General features: G+C 42.8%; 3 protein-coding genes across 19 annotated transcripts in view; 1 reads left to right on the top strand and 2 right to left on the bottom strand.

The window, feature by feature from the left end:
• Window positions 1-6,374, bottom strand: part of slc2a9l2 (solute carrier family 2 member 9, like 2) — a 78,265-nt gene extending 71,891 nt beyond the window's left edge. For 2 of the 16 annotated variants that reach the window (XM_078091549.1, XM_078091555.1), the window contains exons 1-4: window positions 5,870-6,294; window positions 2,996-3,049; window positions 1,240-1,291; window positions 515-583 (exon numbers count right to left, since the gene is read on the bottom strand). The gene's annotated coding sequence lies outside the window, so the exon portion shown is untranslated. Of the gene's footprint in view, window positions 1-514; window positions 663-1,239; window positions 1,292-2,995; window positions 3,050-3,729; window positions 3,931-5,869 lie in introns of those variants that run through there. The other 14 variants (XM_040202938.2, XM_078091557.1, XM_078091548.1 and 11 more) reach the window with 10 other exon arrangements.
• A 215-nt stretch (window positions 6,375-6,589) lies between these two features.
• On the bottom strand, window positions 6,590-14,712 carry wdr1 (WD repeat domain 1). Its single transcript, XM_078091547.1, has 15 exons — window positions 14,105-14,712; window positions 12,661-12,782; window positions 11,797-11,887; window positions 11,555-11,702; window positions 10,944-11,124; window positions 10,754-10,831; window positions 10,471-10,551; window positions 9,847-10,080; window positions 9,581-9,673; window positions 9,099-9,250; window positions 8,647-8,734; window positions 8,365-8,475; window positions 8,023-8,196; window positions 7,770-7,914; window positions 6,590-7,406 (listed from the first exon to the last, which is right to left on the bottom strand). The coding sequence occupies exons 1-15, from the start codon at window positions 14,118-14,120 to the stop codon at window positions 7,300-7,302; spliced, it is 1,821 nt and encodes a 606-aa protein (XP_077947673.1). The 5' UTR covers window positions 14,121-14,712; the 3' UTR covers window positions 6,590-7,299.
• Window positions 14,713-15,263: 551 nt separating this feature from the next.
• On the top strand, window positions 15,264-22,700 carry idh3b (isocitrate dehydrogenase (NAD(+)) 3 non-catalytic subunit beta). 2 transcript variants are annotated; one of them, XM_040202948.2, is made up of 11 exons: window positions 15,264-15,390; window positions 16,192-16,365; window positions 17,206-17,326; window positions 17,432-17,492; window positions 17,594-17,726; window positions 19,099-19,232; window positions 19,350-19,452; window positions 19,533-19,679; window positions 19,880-19,974; window positions 20,150-20,210; window positions 22,199-22,700. In XM_040202948.2, exons 1-11 carry the CDS (start codon window positions 15,349-15,351, stop codon window positions 22,274-22,276), a joined length of 1,149 nt encoding a protein of 382 aa, XP_040058882.1. In that variant the 5' UTR covers window positions 15,264-15,348; the 3' UTR covers window positions 22,277-22,700. The 2 variants fall into 2 exon arrangements, with proteins under 2 accessions (XP_040058882.1, XP_040058881.1); XM_040202947.2 differs by having other exon boundaries at window positions 21,102-22,700.
• Window positions 22,701-22,968: the final 268 nt, after the last annotated feature.

Genomic DNA, 22,968 nt, shown 5'->3' with positions numbered 1-22,968 from the left:
GAAGATGCTATGGCTTCATCACATGGTTCAAATCATTATGACAATTTGAGGATGTTTCTGATATTTGAGGCGTGACGAATAATACAATGTCAAGAAATAATACTAATGAAATATTGCCAGCACTAGAGCAGCTCAAAGGTAGGCCTACTGTTACTATTACATAAAGGGCAGCAGGAGATTGTTGGTAACATACTACTTAACACAAAAACATATGTTTAAAAACAAATAATATTTATGGAGACAATTACTTAAAAAAAAAGGATAAGTGGTTTGAAGATGGATGGATGGAATTACTTTTAAAAGTATTTCATTACAAAACATCCCAGTGGAAAAACGCATTAAAAAGTTTTAGTTAAGGAACTTTGAGCCTCTTTCATTGCTCCTAAAGTTTAATGGATAATATCTCAGATAACGGTTTGGTATATAGCCCCTGACATGGACGTGACGTGGATAAAAGTCAAATAAACACATTTTCACCAAAATGAGTGAGAATAATCACTATGGGAATACATACCCAAGCACGGTTGTGTATCCGAGGCTTTCAGGAAGGATACTGACCCATCATTCTTGACACATCACAGTCCTTCAGACATCCACAGATTATTAACTCGGATAAGCCCCTCCCATTCGCTCTTGCTAATGTACTGTAATCTTTGGGTCAGCTACAATGGAGGGAAGAGAAACATTAACTACATGTTTGTGCTAACGCTACATTCCCAGCTGGCTGCCTTCCCAAAGTCAACCCCTATTTCGAAAGGTCACCTTCTTGGTGACCAAATTCTGATGTCACTTCATGTTAGTTTTAGAACCATGGTCAGACCACTTGATTGACTGGTTTGGGCGTCGTGGTGACCTTCTGTGGTCCTATGGTAACAAGAATAGGGGAGGTAGAAGAAGACTCGTCGTGTAATTGGTCCGCCAAGCAGTTCAACTGGGGATCCGGGTGAATTGTAGCTGATGGATCACCAGGTAGCTTGTTGTGTGATGCGGCAGTTTCCACAAGTTGCAGAGGTTGCGTGTTGACGATTGTTACACTGCCCGGTTGACTTTCACCTTCAGGCTCAGCCAAGTCGTTTTGTTTTTCTTGTGCATTAAATAATATTTCCTCAAAACAAAATGCCCAACGCTGTGTAGTGACACAGAGCCCTCTTATAGTATGCACTGCAGCCAGACACAAGCACAAGAACTGGTTCAAGGGTCATTTCCAATTGATAATAGTAAAGACATTGTGGTACTCACCTTAAACAGTGTTTATACGTCATGTACCGGTAACTGGGCAGAAGTAGAAATTCTAAAGATTGGAATTGTAATTTAGACAAGTTTCTCCGACCATTGGAACCATAAGTACAATCCACGTAGAGTGCTCTCCTAGCAGATCCACGCTCCATTGTTCTGCGGTATTCCTTGCAGCATTCCTCCACCCCAACCGGGGAAAAACGTCCTCAGCTCAGACGGTATTTCAATTAGAGGAAACACGTAATATCTACTCTAGAAAGAGTACTCCTTGATATAAAGAACTACAACACATCTCTAGACACAGAACAAAAAGATTCTGCTAACGGTGAAGCTATTGCAGAGATCCCTCCAAAAAAAAAAAAAAAAGCCCTCTCCTCAGGCATCTTCTTCAATGATCAATGGCCACTTTGTTCTCTCTTGGCTTCACATGAGTTATAATGTTTGAACTACTGCCTGGCAGCTATCGTAACTCCAAACATGTGAGCCCAATTTCTGCAGCCCAGGCATCGAGGATTGAGCATCTAGAAGGGTGTGATATTTGGAACAATTGCCCAGAATGTGGCCAAGTAATGAAACTCGTGAGCAAGCGCCCCCTTTGGGAGTTATTTACTCCCCCAATGTCTATTTACTACCTGGAATCTTGGCAGCGGAGGTGGATAGACCTTAAATGTCCATTGACACTCCGGGACAGAGCTTTCAGAGCAGAGACTCTACGGGGAGAGTGTGCCGGACCATCGAGAGTAGCTGACATCTTCTTTCTGCGTTTTATTTACATTCCATTGTCAGCTACACCATTTTCTAAAAGGTTTATACTCACATCAAAATCTACTGGATCTTTTAACTCTTTCTGTTTAATTGTACACAGCGACAGCTACTGAATAGCATTGCTGCAGCATTGCATGTGCATCGTCGTATTGCAGCGTCGGGGGGGGGTGTAGTAATCGTGCGCTCTCTGTTCGCTGGTGGGCGAAACTGCTGTGCACGGTAAGAGGACAATTGTAAACGTGAAGAAAAACGCCTGGTGACGCGTGGGGAATCTGTCAGAGGGACGAGCGCACATAATTAGGAGAATTATAGACCGATAGCGGTCCGCGGCCCGGTGGTTCGGGACCACTGGTCTACATGACACGCAGTTATACGCCGTATACCCACTAACAAAAGCGCAATGACATGTAACAGCATCGGTGGGACAGAACGTTCTCACTTTCATTCATAAATTCACCCCCGTCTGTTTGTAGAGTCAGAGCCGTCCTCTATCCCTCTGGGGAGAGTTTTGAACAAAGTTTAAAAGTAACGAGATATGAAACAACAGACCCAAATAACACGACTTCACTGTTTTCAAAAGTCGGTCCCTGAAGCTATTGCAAGTCGGGCAAGTATGAGGCTGGGAGGGGAAAATTACAGTATACTCACTACTAAAAATATAGACTGGACCACTGCATTTGTCCTAAATAAGTTGTCAGTTAGAGTCACACTATTGATTGTGTCAACATTGCAGAGTAATTCCACAGCGCATGTGCTAGATTTTTTTTTTCTCAAAGAACTCTTTTTGCTTGATAATGATGTCAGCAGCTGTGTTAAAAATTTACTTTCCTACTTTGCCAGCGGCTCAGCGGTCCACAGAGAACCTTTTATACTTCTACAACTTTGTACAGACTAGTTATTACGAAAACAAATTGAAATATCACAAATATGTACTTGATAGCAGGATCATTCATTCTCTCAATGTTCATTCTCTCATTAGGGAAAAAGAACTTACCAACCACTCTGAAGATCTTTGCCCTCCAAAGTGCGGATCCCAGAACACAAGTAACTGCAGGCACACAATTAAAAAGACGGCGTTATCACGTGAGAACTAGCTGGCTAACTTAATTTTCTGTGGCTGGACATGAACCAAGAGTGGTTGCAGTCACAGAGTACCGTTCTGCTAACCTTCTGCTTCTGAGCAGTGCACCATGTGGTTTTGCTAAAGTTAATAAATAAGTTTACAAGGTTATATTTCACTTCCTGCATTTGAATTCCTGCATTTTTAAACAGGTCATTTAGCTGACGCTTTTATCCAAAGCGACTTACATTGCATTTTTAACCTGTAGATTTTTATATGTTTGCCAAGGGAGCCATTAGTGGTTAGGTGTCTTGCTCAGGGACACTTCAACATGGGACATGGAGCAGCCTGGGTTCAAACCGCCAACCTCACGGTTCCCGGCACACCCTCTCTAGACCATGCGCCCCCGTCCACCCATCTTCAGTTTGGACATTTCCACATAGACATTAATAAGCCCTTCATAGATTATATAACCTGAGAAATATGCAAATGATACACAAGTATAAGACTTTTGAAACCTTATGATGTCTGAGTCCGTTTACGGAGCTATTTAAAAGTGAACTTTAGTTGACAAATGATTCATCTTCCATTGCAAAGAAAATACCTAAATATTACTTTCTGTACAACCATTTACATTTACAATCTACAAGTGTGTATCTTCTTCTTACCCTTTAAGATTTCCTTACAGGTTGCCCTGACAAACCCGGCCAAGCTGGTCCATTTTGAACCAAATGATGGTGAGTTCCAGCTATCAGCCGCTCACTCTAATAGCAGGATCGAAGCCCACATGCTGTGTAGTCAGCAAATCAGCACTTCATTGTTTGACCCACTAACCAGTGGCGGCCAAGGTGGGAGGAATATAGGCCTTTCTGAATTGGTTTTTTTTTCCTTTAGCTGTTATGAATATATGTTATGAACCCCTCTTTTCCCTTTAGCCGCAAGATTGGTGTGCTGAAGATTGGTATCAGCAACCTTTGCGAGGAAGACATTTTTGTCCCTTTGTTTAAACCAAACCTCAACAAAGAAGACAACCGGGTCGGAAGACCCAAAAGAGGGCCGAACAAACTGTCCACACAGCGGGAAAAGAAAGAGTCGCATCACAAGCAAAGCGTGTCCAAGATGATGAGACAGACCGCTGCCGCGCTGTACAACTCAACGCCTGTGCACATCACAACTGTCAGAAATAAAATACATTTCCAGATGTGAATCAGTGTGATTTTAATAGACCTAAATTCATTTGCTAAAGTAATGTTGGTAATTACAGGAGCAGGAGGAAAATGTATTTGTCATAACAGTTTGTTTAACATTAGGAAATCCATAACTTGCCTTTCTCGTATGTTTTGAGTCTGTGAAGTGTCTTAAAAGAGTATTTGCTAAAGTAGCTAAAGGGTTACCAAATGTTTACAGTATCGACAGTGACTGACCAAAATCATCTGCCGGTCAACATTGCGTAACATTGATTCACCAGTGAATAATCTACTGGCCTACTTGTACAGATAACTGTACAATACGTCACTTTTATAGCACTATAAACTATATATCAATAAAGAGAATTGCAACATCACCTATTGTTGAAGGTCATGAATTTTCATTTGGTGTTTTGATGACATATTTAGACATGGAAATGAAGTAAGACAAGACGTACTAAAATATTTCCAATCATCTTAACAGTTTCCAATAAATTAAAAAGGTTTGTGGGCCTCGCTGGATGACCGGACACTGATTTAGTTATTGAGTCAAGGATCCTGGAAGAAGGTTTGCACCCAGAGGATCTCTGCTGGCAGGTTTAGTGTCCTGCGGGAAACTGGTTTTAAAAAGCCTCGTCGGATGCGGTCAAAGATACTGCGGTGCCCGTATATACTGACAATTACGGTGTTAAACAAGTAATCGCAAGAAAAGCTATTTGATCAAAGATTCTGGACAATGACTAAAGAATGTGTATTCAGACCATTCTGAATACTATTGTAAAAAAAAAAGAATACTTTAACTGTACAAAGTTAGATAATTAAGTAAAGCAAAAGCCCATATCTCGGCACGGTGGCGTGGTGGTTAGCACTGTTGCCTCACAGCAAGAAGGTCCTGGGTTCGATTCCGCCCAGTGGCCTTTCTGTGTGGAGTCTGCATGTTCTCCCCGTGTCTGCGTGGGTTCTCTCCGGGTTCTCCGGCTTCCTCCCACAGTCCAAAGACATGCTCTGGGGATCAGGTTAATTGGGGACTTTAAATTGCCCGTAGTTGTGTGAGTGTGAGTGTGAATGGTTGTGTGTCTCTGTGTTGCCCTGCGATTGGCTGGCGACCAATCCAGGATGTACCCTGTCTATCGCCCGAAGTTGGCTGGGATGGACTCCAGCCCCCCCGCGACCCTGTGTGCAGGATAAGCGGTTTGACAATGGATGGATGGATGGAAAAGCCCATATCTGCCAGTTCGAAAAGACCATTTCTTGTCAAGTATTTTTACAACTACATGAGTAGTCAGAGAGTTCTTGTACACTCATACTTGTCATTGTCCGGCATTTTGTCATTTAAATACCCTTTATTCGGGTTACGCGTTTAATACCGTAAATGTCAGCATATACGTGCACTGAAATTCAAGTGTCTGTTGAGTTGACCGCGGTGGTAAAATCAACAATTAACAACGTATCCTCGGATTAAAGGACACCCTACTCTCTCAGACCTGAAGGCTTTTAATGTGAGACTAAGTGTAGCTGTTTTGCACTGTTCACAATTCAGGAGTACTAAAGTTTTTGCGGTTTCGGTATTACCACCATAGATCAACACAGCCCTCTGCTACAAAAAGTGTTTACGGCTCACCTGCAGGCCCCTATTCGTCGTACGTGGTTCAACTAAGTTGATCAAATGTCCCATTATCCAGCTCAAATTAACGAGATGATTGATGTCAGGCTATCTCGGTTCTTTGAAGGCTGATCCGCGCTCCAAACGTCTCGATAGTTTGAACCAGACGTCAGTTATCAGGTTAATCGCGCGTGCGCGTCCAACGTTAGAAGGCGGAACAGTCGATCACCGAAACCAGGATTTTTTAAAACCGTACAAAGGAAAATGAACTCAAAGAGTGTCTTTTTTTCACCATTGGCGAGCAGGAGATAATCATGAACGCATAATGAAGATCAAATAAACGATTCCGGTCTTCAGCATCGATAGCGCCCGCACAGGACGTCTTCGTGATGTCATCTCGGCTCTCTATAAAACGATAATCTAACTGATATCGCTCCTTCATCAAATGAGGAAGAGAGCTGCACCCTATTTTTCCGGGGGAGTGGCGAACTAATCCGGCGGGCTCAAATGAACCTGCGCCGGAGCTAACTCGCCTAGCCACGCACGAGGAACGGTGCACTGGCTTGGAATGTGGCTTCGTCGAGCTCGGGTTACTCCTAATATGGTCGGGGAATCAGATCTTACGAGGCCTGGGTGCAGCCACGTCTGTACTAAAACGTGTCAAGGATCACACGGCGCACGTTCGCACCTGAACGCCCCGGAAATAGTGTTTGACCAGGACAAAGAGGGTGCAGCTGCTTGAAAGGGAAGATGCATAAAAATGTTTTATTGACCACTTCCATCTTGGAAGAAAATGCATACACATGAGTACATGACAAGTGCAGACAAGCATAGTGGGCCCAAAGAAAAAGCACAGCAACAAGGAACCTTCAACCGAACTGACAGAGCGCCTTGGTTGTCCACGTACCCATTAACACGCCCCAGCTCAGCAGGAAGAGATGTGATACATACAAAGTATAAAACCTTACACAAAGCAAAAACACACCCATCCCCTTACACCATGAAAACTGAGGTGTCAGGCAACTATTGCTTGGATCATCTACTATTCATTTCAGTAATGCAACCAAATAAGGTTTAATTTCTTTCCAACATAACTTGATTGAAAAAAAAAAGTTGGTACATTTAGTTCAGATGCATTGAGCCTAAAGATTTTAGTTTAAGTGGCGTGAAAGCAATTACCTATGGAATGTTGAGCTTACAAATATTGTGGGTCCACATTGCTCAGAGATGTAAAAGTACTCATTGTTACGTCCGATATTTCAACAATCGGTTTATGTGGTAAGTTGAGGTTATTCACATCAAAGAGACATATCTCGAATCATTTTTATAGGAGCTTTCCCCATTCAACCGTTTACAATCTCAGATGTTTACAGCAAACAGTAAAAGCAAAGATTGAATTCTACAGTAGTCCTTGTCCCTGGAGAAGCGGAGGTTTGTCTGCTTCCAGCTCAGTATGTAATCGTCCACTGCTTAATGCTGGCATCATGGGAGGTGGTGACCAGAGTGTGCTCATCTACCCAAGCCAGGCCAGTAACGTGGTGCAACCGATGAGTGTCTGCAGAAATAAAAAGAACATAACATCTTTGTCAAGACACCTTCAGCAGTGGAAAGTGTTAAATTGAAACGCAAAGACTAGTAACAAACTTGAATTTGTTAAGAATTAATACATACCGACCTATGAACTAAAGTTGTAATTTGTATAAAGTATACCCCGATTCTGATACCAAATGTAAATGCCCCATGAATGGTTACTACTCAACACCAGTTCAACACTGGTTTCTGTAGTTCGGCTCAGGTAAAAATGGCCCTTTTTGAGTTTTGATATTGTTGCCGAGTGGATTTATATGGCGTGACTTCCGATCACATTGCGTAGACCTGTGTTCAAGCGAGGCATGAGTGATTGCACATGTGCACCTACCTGAGAGCTTAACCCTCTTGTCTGGATCAGAAATGGTCCAAATGAACACCATCATGTCCATCCCACCAGTCGCAAAGTGCTCGTTGTCAGGTGACCATGCCAAAGTCACTGGTTTGGCGTGGTGGCCATAGAACTCATTTTTGACCTGGTGAAAGAAAAAATACATACATAACAAGATACAACCATAACTTTTACAAAACTACAGTAGGAACTAGATATAAAAAAGAAATTGAAGATAGGCAGAGAGGTTTACCGAGTAGCTGTCAGCCACGGTGAACGCAGTGGCAACTTTCTTATCATCGATGACAGCCAGATAGGCTCCATCGTTAGAGTAGGCCATGGCTGTGACCGCGCCTGTTGCCTTGATAGTCTGACCCTCGTCCTTCAGAGTGTTGCCCTGAATCGAGTACAGACGGATGTCCCCATCCTAAAGAGAACAAAAAGGGCATCAATCTCATGGGTGTGTAGTTTCCTGTGGTGGCTCCATGAAATGAAGCATTACGAAAGACCAAGATGGGCCAGTATCCCATTAAACCTGAAAGCAGTTTCTGAGTCAGAGCTCAAGAGGATCTTTGCGCTAAAGATTGTCACTTACTGCGCCTCCCACCGCTGCAACAGTGCCCCCAGGATGGATAGCTCCCACCTCGGCTTCATAGTCCAGATTGTCCAATGTAAAGACTTTCTTCTTATCCTTTAGCAAGACAATCTAGAAAAAGTGTGATGAAGAGTTATGCCACCAAAATAAGACAAAGTTTACAGACAGACGTAATAAAGGGTACAAACATCAGCGTGATCATGTTAAAAAGCTTGAGGTGCAATATTGTGTCCACAGCGAAACAAGCGTATAACTACTTATGGCAATGATGTAAAGGCATACCTGCCCAATGCACACAGCCACTGACAGCCCTCCTGCAGCTGCAGACACACTTTTAGGCTGGAAATCCATCTTCACCACATCAGAAGCACTGAAAACAACCAGTTAGAACGCTAAGTGAGTTTCTAGGTGATCCTGACAGAGGTGGAGAAATTAGGGAATTCTGAAAGCCAAGTAGGTACTATTTACTCAAATATAAAAAGGGACTATGGAGTACTTGCCATGTCGTGCACAAGGCACCACCACATTGAATTTGTAAAAATGAACAGGTATTATATCTGCCCAGAAACCATAACTACAATAATCCAGACCTTATTTTGAGGGAACCAGGTTGCGAAATCTGGTAAAAAAACATTGCTCTTGTTTTTCCAAAAACACTTTTATCCAAAGCACCAAAGTTCCCTCAAGTATCACCATTACTAATTACGTTCACAGCAACACACGAGGACCCCTACCTGTACTCTGTCTTGTTGAGGTTGGTGTAGCGCAGTGTATCATCCATGCTGCACGTCACCAGCTCGCTGGCCTGGCCGATCACCATCTGGCTCACCTGGTTGCTGTGGCCCTTCCCGGTGAAGCAATCGTTTTCCCCAGTTTCAGCATCCCAGTAATGTGAAGCTTTCGTTAAGGGAATACAATCTACTAGTTGTCATGTATATTTGCCAATGCAGAAAGAAAAGGAAGAGATAATGGAATGGTACTACCTCAGCTGGAATAATTTCAAAATGTGGGCTGCGAGACAGTCATGCTAAATGACTCCCAGAGTTCACTGCTAACAATGATAAAAAAATAAAAAATAAAATAAATTAACATTTTCCAAGTTCATCCACAGCAGTCTATCTGCAATGTCATTTAGTCATCAACATGTACAGAATTGTAAAACCTATTGGACAATTCCAGGTACACTGTAATGGGTGACCTTGTTTATCAGTGAAAGGATATTGATGTGTCCATCGTGACTCCCCGAGTAGATGTATGGTCGTCCATCCTTTTTGTGGACAGTCACACACTGGATAGATTTGCTGTGACCCTGTTGGATAATTTAGTGCACATTTCCAGATAAGGACATATAATGACATATCGGCAACTCCAAAACAGCCTTTTTCTTGGTTTTTCCCCACTTAAGGAAGACTGAATTAACTATCACAAGCTTTCATTGGTATAAAGAAACTCTACTGATAATAGTCAGGAAGAGACACTGACCTTGATCGTGCGTATGGGCCGGTTGGGGTTGTTCTTGTCCAAGTAGTTGATGTACCCTGACAAGGAGATCGTGAGGAGGTGGTCATTCTGCCACAGGCAGCCCAGCTGCTGGTCTGTCACTTCAGTGCCCAGGTTGAAGGTGGTGACGGCAGTGCCTGCACCGACATCCCAGAGTTTCACCGTCTTGTCCCCCGAGGCAGAGATCAGTTGGGAGCTGTCAGGGCTCCAGCTGACCTGAAGGATTTAAAGCAGGGTGGGATTGAAAGAGAAGGTTATGATATTAATGTGCAGCTAATCAAAATTGCAAATTTTGGGTGTAAAGAAAGTGCACTTGAAGAATGAGCATTCACTCAACAGAACCACAAAAGACTTTAATGTAATAATGAAACGAATGAAAAAAACAAAACAATAAAAAAGAGTGACTTCAGGACAGGAGGAGGCTTCTTCAGAACACATAATCCCTAACTCTGAATAAGAAAAATGAACACTACGTGTACACACACACACACACACACACACACACACACAGAAACCAGCTCTCCTCAGAAACGAAACCCACCCAGCTAACACATGTGAATGTGGCATAAATGTATACTCTTTTCACAGAAAAAAAAGGTAGCTCACAGCATAGATTCCTCCTTTGTGGGCCTTCTCTCCACCCAGTGTGGAAATAAGTGTCCCTTCCTTCCCATCGTGGAGGAACAGCTGCAGAAACAACACTCATTAGTCACAGATTACTACACAGCAACAGCCTGTGATTTCGGTTTACATTAACCAGCTACTTAGTTGGAGTCATCCTCAGATCATTTGCATTATTTAAGTAAATGTCATGATAGTTTCTCTGACTATTATGGGTAATATTTAAAATATATGGTCACGTGACCATACCTGGCAATGCAAAACTCACCTGGCCATCAGCACCAGCTGTGACAAACCGATTTCCATCTGGAGAGAAACGAACACAGTTGACGAACTGGTTGTGGTCCTTTAGCCGTCACCGGGGACAAAGAGGGGAAGAATAGGAGAAAATTATTCATATGGAGAGATTGATAACATGAATACAATCCAGGAAGAAAACGTTAACCTCTGAAACTCACATGTAATGTGAACTCGAACTTGAAGGGAGGCCCCTTGAAGAAAGACCCGCACGTGTCATCACTGCCAGTGACCAGGCGGTAAGGACGCGTCTGCTTTATGTCCACACTGTTGATCAATTTGGAGTGGCCGGAAAGATCCCCGACTGAGGAGCCAGTGTCCCACAGGAACACGGATCCAAACCTTCAGCGAGAGGAGAACATCCATGAGGTATTCCGGGGATTTGAGGGACTAATTACGAAAAAAGAAAGTGTGCTGGCTTTCCAGAAAGAAAATTAGCAGAGTTTATGGAGAATATTGCCACATGCTGACGATTAGACTAAAACATAAATTAGATTGACTTCTTTTTTTTTTTTTATACAATTGTGGTGATGGCCAGTTGCCCAACATGTTCTGTAAGGCAGGTGATGTGTTTAAGGTGTCATATTCATAGTAATGTAAAGTTGATCTCCTTCACAAAGTGCTTAATATTTAATACAAAACCATGACATCTAGCAACTGGGATTGTTTGCATTGGCTATGTAGTAGAGTAATTACTGGAGGAGCCTCTCAGAAGTTTAAGTTTAATTATATTGAATTTCTTCGATATGAAACCCCCCCCCCTCAGACTCACTTCTCTCGGCCGTCCCCAACGACAGCCATCCTCTTGCTGTCCTCGGTCCACGCAATGTCCTTGACCTTGCCAGAGAGAGGGGTGTACTCGTACTTGAGGATGTGCTCTTTCTGGGTGGTGTCCCAGATACGGATCTTTCCAGATACATCTACAGAAGAATTTAAAAAAAATTGGATACATTTTATTAAAAAGTCAATTTACAGACACATTTGTTGACTGGTTTCCATGGGTGGGTCGTTTACCTCCAGATGCAATGTAGAATCCACTGGGCGAATATTTGGCCACAGTAACCGTATGGGCATGTTCAGTGTAGATGTCGGCTATAGCCGGATTCTGTAAAGACAGGAAATGAGAGATATCAGCAGCTCTGAAACTGACAAATAGGCAGTTCAATTTCTTTAGTAGATTGTATTTAATCCGAACCTTATTATCAGGGTATTGGCCACTTCAATGGGTAAGATGAATTGAGCCGATTAAAAAAAGCGACACAGCATCTCAGCTTGACAAGATTTAGAAGTTAACACACAACAAAAATGTGTCTTACGTTTGGTCCAAGTGCTTCCTATTAATTAAGAGGAACTGAATACCAGCTGAGAATTTTGCTGTTGTGCTCTACACCTAGGCATCCCCCTGAGGCATGGCGACGGGGGGAGGGGGTGGGGTCTACAGTGCCTGCGTTCCATTCGGCTGCGCCCTTATGCCGTGTGACATGAAGTGGAGATGGTGGGAAAGCTCTGAAATGCGTTGTAATCGCCAGGTATTCCGTTTGTATGCAACTGATCAACAATCGTTGCATCCCAAATGTAATCGTCAGACAGCATGTAAGTGTTGGCAGAGACGCTACAGTAGAATTTCAAAGAGCACACTGCAGCATTGTGCCGGCTGGATTTTGTAGAGCACAAAGAGCATGTTTAACAGATGCTTTTGAGGTTGGTGTAAACTAACTTTGGATTTTAAGTTAGAATCTAGTACAATCAACCCAATCTTCTGTTATTTGTGAATAATATCTCATTATCCATCATGATTAACAGCCAAACCTAGAGCCAGATTGGCATAAATAGAACAACAAACACTTGTTAAATGTATTTTACGAAGTAGAACCGTACTTGGATGTTCCTGATGATGACACACTTCCCATTGGTATACACAAAGTTGTTGCCTTTCGGATCGCCGCCAATCACTTTTGCAACTCCCCTCTCCATCTGAGGGAGACTGGCAAATACATGTTCTACAAAAACAGAAGAATGGCATTAAGGTTTTTTGAGCATATCAATATAGGACTTTTATTTGGATAACTGACTAGTAGATACAGTAAATTTGTGTCATTTTCGGTATAGGAGCAGTTTGAGATGTCCTGAACAGATATACATTAGTCGTTGTTTGGAATCAGTGAGAAAACTTTTTATTGCAGCTCAAAAATTAGGTTTTTGAACCTACAAATATAGGACTTTTTGGGATAAATCTCTAAATTGGTAGGGTAAAAAATTTGTTCAAGAGTAGTGAGAGGTCCTTAACACGTGAACATCAGTCATTGATTCAGTATTGGGGTCGTTGTGGCGCAGGGGTTAGAGAAGGTGTGCTGGGAAGCACAAGGTTGGTGGTTCCCAGTTGGTTGGTTCGATTCCAGGCTGCCCCATGTTCCATGTCGAAGTGTCCCTGAGCAAGACACCTAAACCCTAATTGCTCCCCGGGCTAAAATGTGAAAAAGCCATGGTTTAAAGTGTAATGTAAGTCGCTTTGGATAAAAGCGTCTGCTAAATGACCTGTAATGTAATGTAATGTATTGCAAATTGAGCTTTGTTGTCTACTTATGTAGGGAATTTAAGATTTATAAAATGTATTCTTTATTATTATTATTCTTTATTAAGAATCAATCTCATAACGGGTACAGGAAAAATGTCCGAAAAATGATTGGCTTCCTGTCTAAGTATAGTTGATTATAGTTTTTAATGGCATTTTGAAGTATATTTCTAACTGAAATTCAGGTTACATGTTTCTGCGCTCACGATCTGGGCATTTTTAAAGAGTTTACCGTAAATGTTACAAAATGTAAGCTTCTGCCGAGTTGACCGCGGTCTGCAGTGGCTCTAAAATATTTTATAGGAAACGTTTACTCAACATAAACACGACACACAAACGCTTGACTTGACGCTTATTCAGCAGCCACCAACTGTCTGTTCTGTGACGTCACTTCCCCGGTTGGCGTCTGTCTGGATCATGTCACAACAATGCGATGTGAGCGTAACAATCGCCCGACTGACGTTAGCTCAGCTGGCGAACGCTAACTCGGAGTAACGGTCCGCAACGTGCTGCAATTTAGAGCATCTCCACTCAACACTTGTCAGTCACAGACGAGTGTTGAAAGCAAACGAATGGTCGTTCGTATGCGGAGTTGCGTGTCAACATAAAGCTGCTATGGGCGAGGCTAGCTAGCTGCGGGCTAACCGTCCGACCAACGTTAGCTCGACCCGCTGAAGACTGTCGCCGACGACAAGAGTTTCATAGTTATTTCCTTTCTGCCACGGCCATTCAAAAAAAAGACAGACTTACTCAGTTCATGTGACATTTTCCTTGCTGGTCACTTGCTTTGCGCTACTCTTCACAAATGAATGAAACGGTGAAACTCCCCCGGCTGTGCACTCCCTGATCACACAAACACGGAAGCGGGTGCAGCGCTCTTCTGCCTGGCTTTGCCCATATATGGTAAACTCAGAAACTACGCTGCGCCCGTCAGCCAGTAGCCATGCGCGGCGTCCATCGGGACGCGTGATCCCCAAAACGCAGTCGTTCAGGCTCCAAGGCAATCGCGCTATTTCAACTATGTTGGTAATCGATGGAGTCGAAGCAAGTCATTTGAGATGTTTTGGGAAACATCGATCAGGCATTTCCAGAAAAATCTCAGAATCAGATTGACAACACTAAATTGAGAAAATCATCAACAGACTAATCAATGGGGGAATTAGTTGATTGTAGCAATACGAAATACAATATTGGCCACTGATGTGAAGTGGACTAGAAGTGATATACAATGTAAATACACAAGTGAAGAACATCTACCTTAGATAATACCTAATCCGATCTTATGATTCAGACCATAGTCCACTGATATGCTGCTTCACAGCGGTGAATTTAAACCTGATGTCATCCTGTCTGTCAGCAGAGAGCATCACTTCCCTGGAAAAGGATTGGGGACTCCCCGACCGTTGAGATCCATTTTAGAGAGACAACTGTTGCTCTTCTTTACACTATCCCACATAGCTGCAGAACTAAGCGAACTAAGCGTTTGTTAGACAAATCAGATTGTGTATGTGTTTTTCTTATTTGTAAACTGGGAAGGCTGTCACAAATGGAACCAATGGTATCCAGAATAGATGACTCTGTGTTGCCTAATATACCTAATAGCCATGTCTACCCCACAAATGTAATGCAGATGCACAGGACAGGTAGGCCCTACATTGGACATCTTGTGCGTATTTTTCAGAGACAACTTTTAGGGTGGGGAATAATTCTTTTAAAGGCTGTTTAAAGCATAGCATGTCACACCAGATGCAATTTTTTATTTATACATTTGACCTTTTTTTCTGTGGTGATATTTTTAATCCTCTATTGATTCTCTGCTGAACCACAGAAGAGGTGAAAGACCGTTATTTAATTTGCATTTATAATAATAATACTTTTGCATTTCGATCCTCATAATGTCCCACTTTAGTACAGCAGGTGGCGGCATTTTTTCTCAACCACAATGATTGAGAAGAACATCAGAAGAAGAAGCCATTCGCTGCACGACTGTAACGATGGCGGCCACCCTGAGAGGAAGCCTGGTAACATTGGTCAAGGTGAGTGCGTACATGAGGTTTACATGCTTTTTTTACTCTCTACGCTGGCGGGCATCGACTAGCCACACATGGGGCTGTACAATTTCACCTCAAGCAGCAAGTTATTTTTAATTGTTGAAGAAATAGCCGGACCGGTTTGTGTCATTCGTGTGTTGTTGCAAACGGTGAGCCGTCGGCTCTCTGTTTGCACAGACACACATTCACGTTCACATTAAAAGTTATTTTTCGGGTCCACCTGATTTTGTCAGCTGGTCTACGAGAAGGGATATATTGTTCGTGAGCAGATACTCGTCAACTAAGTCCATGTTAGCATAGTTTGGATCTGTTGTCCTGGTTGTGTGAGATGGGGAGCTAACTAACGGCGAAGGGCTAACGTTAGCTCAGTGAATGTGACAACCCCGTTAATCCCAACTGTCCTGAAAAGGACCGACTAGATGACTCTGTGAGCCTCATCACATACATTTTCATAATTTGTGTGCGTGGTTTGAGCTAATTGTTTTTGTTTTCTCCCTTGGCAAATGTATAGATATGTGTGAGACTCTGTAGTTGTCTTATTAGGGCTGCAGAGGGCATGGTGTGTTGTCATTCTGACATTTGAAGTGTTTATTTGTTTTAATCCTTGTAGCTCCCATGTTGCACACAATCCTCTTGAAATGTGGGGAGAGACAAAAAAAAGTCACACCCATCTCTGCCACCTCAATCTGGCTAATCCAACGGAGAATAAAAAAATCATTAAAAAAAGCATGTATTTCATTTATCTCTGGAATTGCTTGTAGTAACTGCTTTCTTCCCCATCCTCAGGGCCTGAGTGGCCCCCAGTGGCAGCAGCTGGCCTCTCGACCCTTCAGTGTGTCTGCTGGCCGCTCTGGTCCAGAAGCCCCACCGGCGCGCGCCGATGCCATCTTCAAGGTCACAATGTTGCCGGGTGATGGAGTGGGACCTGAGCTGATGACTGCCGTCAAGGAAGTGTTCAAGGTACAACGCCCCCAAAAGTTGTAAACCTAGAGCAGCGATTCCAAAACCTTTTAGGGCACGTACCCCCTTCTACATCCCAACTGGGTCCATGCACCCGAAAACCCCTCAGACTTAAAAACAAAAAAATATTGTATCATAATAATTCTGAATCAAGGGAAAAACAAACTACATAAATACACTGAAACACTGCAGCAAAGTTTCAGTGAACTCCAGTTCACTACGTCACTTTAAATGAGCAATAACAAGGACGAGGACACACATGTAAAGAACAAATAGTGGCGCATTCATAAAAGGGGAGGGGGGGGAGTCTCTCTCCATCGCCTGGATTCCTCCGTCTCTCTCTGTCCCTCTCCGCTCTTGTGACTGATAGCTTCAGATGTCCAACTAACTGTTCTGCAATTTCAGCCACTACGGCATGTGTCATAAATGTTGCTGGAAAAGTTAGTTGTTACCTGCACAAACTAGGCTCACTTAGCTAGTGTGTACGTAAAAGGAGGAGCTGAAGTGTATTCATTTAAGAAATTGTACATTTTAAATTTGAATCTTGCAAAGGGTAGTTTTTAATTCATGTCTCTATTTTGTGTAAAAACCCTATTGAATTTTTACAAATATTTAATATGAATTATTACTCCATTAGACCACCATTACACATTTCCTCTCGCGCACCCCCTACAGGCCGCTCGCCCACCCCCAGGGGTAGGGGGTGGGTAGAGGAAACAATGAATACTAAATACGTTTTTGGATTTATTTATTTTTGTTCAGGATTTCATCCATTCATGCTGATGTGTAATGCTGTTCTTTTTATTCTATTGGCTGATTTCAAAGTTGATTTTTCTTCAGGCAGGAGATGTCCCGGTAGAATTTGAGGAGTTTCACCTCAGTGAGGTTCAGAACATGGCTAGTGAGGAAAAGCTGGAGGAAGTGCTTACCTCTATGAAAACCAACAAAGTGGCCATGAAAGGTAGTTTTATGTATTATTTAGTCATCTGTCATTGCTCACCCTATTAAATAACAGCGTGGTAGTTATCTAAAAGGCAGCATATTCATGACATGCTGTGCTATCCAGGAAAGATTCACACTCCCATGGAATTCAAAGGGGAGCTGGCTTCATATGAGATGAGACTAAGGTAAAACAACAAAACATTCTGGGCATTTTTGTATTTTGTTTATTTTCTGTTGCCTCAAAAGAAATGAAATGAGAAATGAAATTACGACTTCCATTCCTCAGGCGCAAACTGGACCTGTTTGCTAATGTGGTTCATGTGAACAGCCTGCCGGGCTACAGCACTCGCCACAACAACCTGGACCTGGTCATCATCCGCGAACAGACTGAGGGAGAGTACAGCTCCCTTGAACACGAGGTAAACAACAACACTCCTCGCTGCAGGTCCTAGAATAGTTCTATATAGACAAGTTTCCTGAGTGAAATAAGCGGGCCGCCATTGGCCTTTCACTCTGCCAACGACTTCCGTTTGTGTTTGCAAAGCACTTCCGGTTAGCGAGTTAGCGTCTTTTACGGTCTTTGGTTAGCGTGCAGAAAAAGTAAACTATGGATGGTGTTACACGGCTCCGGGACATATTGTGCTGTTCACGGTTGCAACAACTTGTTGCGATTGCTGAATATTTGGTTGGAAGGAGAATGTTTCGACCATCTACAAGTGAGTAAAATGCTATAGATTTGCACTCAAATACGGAAGGCTTATCATTCGCGGAAGTCAACACAGTCTACTAATTATTATGCAGACGAATGTCAGCTTTTTCAGAGAAAAAAAAGTAAGTTAATACCTTTATCCATTCTGAAGCTATTAATAGATATGTCAGGGGTGCGCACTTTGACGCTCGTCAGTCGACTTTGAAGGGTTAAAGCATGCTTTTAGTGCAGGCAGGCTAGAGGGGATTACTTTTTCTTTTTATTACTCTTCGTGTTCTGATATATATTAACACACGGATACATACAAACATCTTAATACAGGCATAAGATGGGCTAACGTACCTTCCAAAGCACGGCGGCTGCATGGCTACAGGTACAGCCTGCAGTCTCCACATCTCCCGTCTTGACGGACTGCCTTGGTTGAACATCGGCCGTTATATGTCCATATCGTGTAAAAGTACACAGCCCACTTTGTCGGAATGGAGGTACTGAAACGCCTCTGAGCTTTTCAGGTTATTAATTGCATTCCCATCCACCGCCATGGAATCAATAAAATAAAAGATCTTTAATGTTGTGATGCTGGGCCATATCGACATGTTGTCCGCCCATGATGTTACCTTACTTGGATGCAGAATGGTCAAAACACCATTTTTAACAAGATTTTCGGTCGAATGTTGCCATTCCAAAGCCATTTTTACACCACTACTCAGCCTGCGCCGGAAGTTCTTGGCAGAAACAGGAAGTAAACCGGAAGTGCCCGGGAAACTTGTCTATAGTTATCGTGATTGTGGGTGTTACTGACACTCAGACAATTATTCTTTAGCTGTCTTGGAGACAAGGTTTATTATGAAAATCTATCGACAGTGTGACCATTTACACATTGTCCACCTACTTCAAGCTCTCACAAGACAGTTTACAGTTGTATGTGATAAAAATATGAGCTCCATGCTGTGTCCAATGTGGTCCATCAGACCGAACAAGTGTAAGATCATGTGTTTCAATTCATTTTTTTTGTTGATGGTCATTGTTTGACTTTGAATGGCTGTATTAAAATGTATGTGTGCCCTCTTCCTGCTCCGTAGAGTGTGACCGGTGTGATTGAATGTTTGAAGATCATCACCAGAGTGAAGTCACGCCGCATCGCCAAGTTTGCCTTCGATTACGCCACCAAGAAAGGACGAAGCAAGGTCACGGCTGTTCACAAGGCCAACATCATGTACGGATATAGAAATGCTCCCTCGTTGCTTTTTATTATTAAAAAAAAAGATCATTTAGGTGGTGATTTGCATTGTATTTACACAAACACTTGTCCTCATCTCCTATGTTATTACAGGAAATTAGCAGATGGCTTGTTCCTGCAGTGCTGTGCGGAGGTGGCAGAACTGTACCCCAAAATCAAATATGAGAACATAATCATTGATAACTGCTGCATGCAGGTATGTTCAGCCTCCCTGACTGTCAAAACACTATCAGCTGCTTGTTCGAACTTCTCATTGTCTGTGTTACTTGGCTGCAGCTCGTCCAGAACCCGTACCAGTTTGACGTGCTGGTTATGCCCAACCTGTATGGGAACATTATTGACAACCTGGCAGCAGGGCTGGTTGGAGGAGCGGGAGTTGTTCCTGGTGAAAGCTACAGTGCCGAGTATGCTGTGTTTGAGACTGTGAGTTTTCACTTATTGCTTAGGTTTTTCCCCAGCTGGTCATTCTCTGATTTTCCTCAGATGTCTCTGTTTAGAGTTAGTTTTTCCTGCCTTGCATCAGGATGTGTGGCAAAAAAAATATTAGCTGTGCATTTCAGAAAGTAGCCTTTCCAGACTGCAGCAGTGTCTTATTTAATTCCATGTGTCTCTTCCCTTTTCAGGGTGCACGCCACCCCTTTGCACAAGCTGTAGGACGGAACATTGCCAACCCCACAGCTATGCTGCTCAGTGCAGCTAACATGCTCAGGCACCTCAAGTGAGTCACCTTCTTGGTTCTTGTTGTAAGAAGTACAGCGCATTTCTCGCCTTACCTCCTAATCCTTTGTACTGGCCCAGCGCACACCTCAAGCCTTAGAAAAACGGCCTTCAAGACCATTGTGTGCGAGAAAGGAAAAGGGCCACCTCTTAATTGTCCCCGTATTGCATTGCAGCCTGGAATATCACTCCCAAATGGTGTCGGATGCTGTCAAGAGGGTCATCAAACAGGGCAAGGTAAGTGTGTTTAATGGTAGTTCTACGTACTGTATGCCGACGGGGCATTCAGGCTGCTTATACGGCGACTCCTGCCATGATCACACTAACACTATTAACGCTCGGGGAATAACAGCCATGTAAAATGTGCTTTAGTAGGTTAGAGAGCCTTTAATCACACAAAACGTTTTGGACTATATACGCATTCATGCACCTCATGCTAGCTCTCATTTTGCATTTCTCTTCCTTATAAACCTGTTAAATCCTACCATGACTACTTTTTGAACTAATGGCGCGTTTCCACCGAGCGGTATGGTACGGTACGGGTCCGGTCTGTTAACCATGATTTGGCGAGCGTTTCCACCGCCAACAGTACCCTTACTTGATAGGCGTGGTGTATTTCAGAAAGTAGTGATAACGTCACTTGATAGGCGTGGTATATGACGGAAAGTAGATTGACGTCATTCGATCGCGCGAAACGTACCGTACCGTACCGCTCGGTGGAAACGCGCCATAATTGTCTTTTGCACCTGGTCAATGTTGACAATAACACACTGGGACAAACTCTAGCATGACGTCTGGTCAACCATAGCCCATCAGATTACATGCATGGTGGATTCATCTCTCAGAACCATAGCAACCACTTAGCGACAGAATTATTGTTCTATTTCCTTTCTCTTTTTAAAGAGGTGGCAAAATCTGTTCATTCAGTTGGCGTAACTTCTGTATTTGAGTCCACTGTGTGGCTGTCAATTTAAAGGAGTGCTTGTCATTTGAAAGCAGAATTTGCCTGCACGTTGTCTGAAGTGCCCTTCCTCTCCCTCCCCCCTTTGCTTTAATTCCCTCCTCTCCTTGTACCCTGTTATCCTGTGTGTGTGCGTGTTTGTGTGTGTTTCTGTATGCACGTCCCAGGTACGGACACGAGACCTTGGTGGGTACTCCACGACTGGCGACTTTGTGCAAGCTGTTGTGGAAAACCTGCGTCACCGACCCGCTTACTAAGATGTGTCGTCGCACCCCTCACTGACATTTCCTTAAATCTGAACACCGAGCTAAGGCTCCCCTCCCCTCGTATTGCAAAAAGAGACTCGTGCCACACAGTTTTGACGGGCAACATAATGTATTTGTTTTTATCAATTTTGCCTTGTGTCAAACTTTACTGAAAAACATGTGCCACTCACAAGGCTTCTTCTCGTGGATTTAAATCATGCATCTAGAGCACCACTCGAAGGTTTGGACACCCTCTATTTTTCCTCATGTCCTTGTTGCTTCAGCATTGTTGGCCAGACAGACGACCTCTCTGCCATCACACAGATTAATAGCCAAAGATATGATGTCACAGTGCCCGTAAAGCCAGTGCTCCATTCATTGACAAAGCACGGCAGCTCCACCGGGTTGGATTATGAATCAATAATCTGTTGTATATAGAATGATTTGTATACGAGCGTGCTGCTTGTGCAAACAGAACTTTCAATGTCACGGATGCTGTAAAAATTAAAAAAGCTGCTCCAAGTCACCTCTTCAGCTGTCATGCTTTTTGTCTTACTGTGCTTCAAGACTTCATCAGCAATAGTAAAAGATACAGTAATGTGCAAGTCATTGCACTCTTATTTCAAACTCGGGTGAAATCAAATTTATCACACTGGAGAACGCGTACAGCTATCGGTGTCAACTGTGTCCTGTTCTTACCAGTTAATAAGATAAGACCCATGTTGGACATTGTGTCTTCCTGTAACATTAACATTAGTTTCAAAACATTAGCACTATATATGGTTTATAAATGTACACCGAGTGGAATGTTATTAATCAGTGAAAATAAAGAAGAGAACTTAAACTTAAATGAAATGAACGTGTTTTCTGAAAGTCCACGTCTCGCTGACCACACCTGTTTGTGTAAACGTGAGTGCAGTTTTTAAAGGCTCTCTAACGTGTCGCTCATGATACTGTATGTGGACACTTGTTGCTGCAGCTGTGCATATAGTAACAAACTGTCCTTATGTTTGCAACAGGTGCGCACTGGAGACCTGGGGGGCTACGCCTCGAGCGACGAGTTCACCCGGGCCGTCATTGCTAACCTGTCCGTCTAAGCTTTGTGTTTGCATATCTGTCAGCTACCGAGACGCACACAGGCCTTTTTTTCCATTGTATTATTTACATCCGGTTCAACTGGACCGTTGAATGATTATATACACACAGAATATATTCCAATTTCCAATTTTAAATACAGTGAAATGTAAAATGTGCAGCTATGATATCCACAACCTCTGGCTTGCAGTTGAGTACAGTTGTTACATTCCCTTTGACATCTAAGGCATAAAAACATGAAATGTCTTACAATTACAACAAAACATCTGTCAAGATCCTGTAATTTCTTAATGGTTTCATGTCTGGAGATTAACCAGCAGTCAAAACGTGGTGTATGTATTCTTTCATATTATTTATTAACTTCAAGTTTTGGCTTCATTGCTGCCTTATTCATGATGAACTATGAATAATAAATGAAATATAACATCTTGTGTGCAAAATCTTTGCGAGAACGTTAATAGACTGATGGAGTGAAAACATGTATGAAAATGTTCTGATAGCTACAAGACGCCTTGTACCATGCTGACATGATCCAGGACCTCTGAGTATGCAATGCCTGTTTGTAAACGGCTGCAGCTAACATCTGAACTATATGTAAGATTCAATCATTCCCAATTTGAATTGTCATTGTCTTGTCCAGACAACAGTCTTAACGCCCGGATGTATTCAATTTAATAAAATTACTGATATAAAC

Source organism: Gasterosteus aculeatus, chromosome 17 (genome assembly GCF_964276395.1).
Source record: "Gasterosteus aculeatus chromosome 17, fGasAcu3.hap1.1, whole genome shotgun sequence".
Classification (NCBI taxonomy): Eukaryota; Metazoa; Chordata; class Actinopteri; order Perciformes; family Gasterosteidae; genus Gasterosteus; species Gasterosteus aculeatus.
The sequence above is the reverse complement of the archived record's forward strand: the minus strand, read 5'-3'. Positions and strand labels throughout refer to the sequence as shown.

Coding starts and splice junctions, on each gene's coding strand:
- wdr1 (XM_078091547.1), bottom strand. Junction 10,081..10,470: donor ACAAAGGAGGAATCTATGCT/GTGAGCTACCTT, acceptor TAAATCCTTCAG/GTCAGCTGGAGCCCTGACAG. Junction 8,476..8,646: donor TGGCTGTGTGCATTGGGCAG/GTATGCCTTTAC, acceptor CACTTTTTCTAG/ATTGTCTTGCTAAAGGATAA.
- idh3b (XM_040202947.2), top strand. CDS start 15,349: ATGGCGGCCACCCTGAGAGGAAGCCTGGTAACATTGGTCAAG. Junction 17,327..17,431: donor CAACAAAGTGGCCATGAAAG/GTAGTTTTATGT, acceptor TGTGCTATCCAG/GAAAGATTCACACTCCCATG. Junction 19,680..19,879: donor AGTATGCTGTGTTTGAGACT/GTGAGTTTTCAC, acceptor TTCCCTTTTCAG/GGTGCACGCCACCCCTTTGC.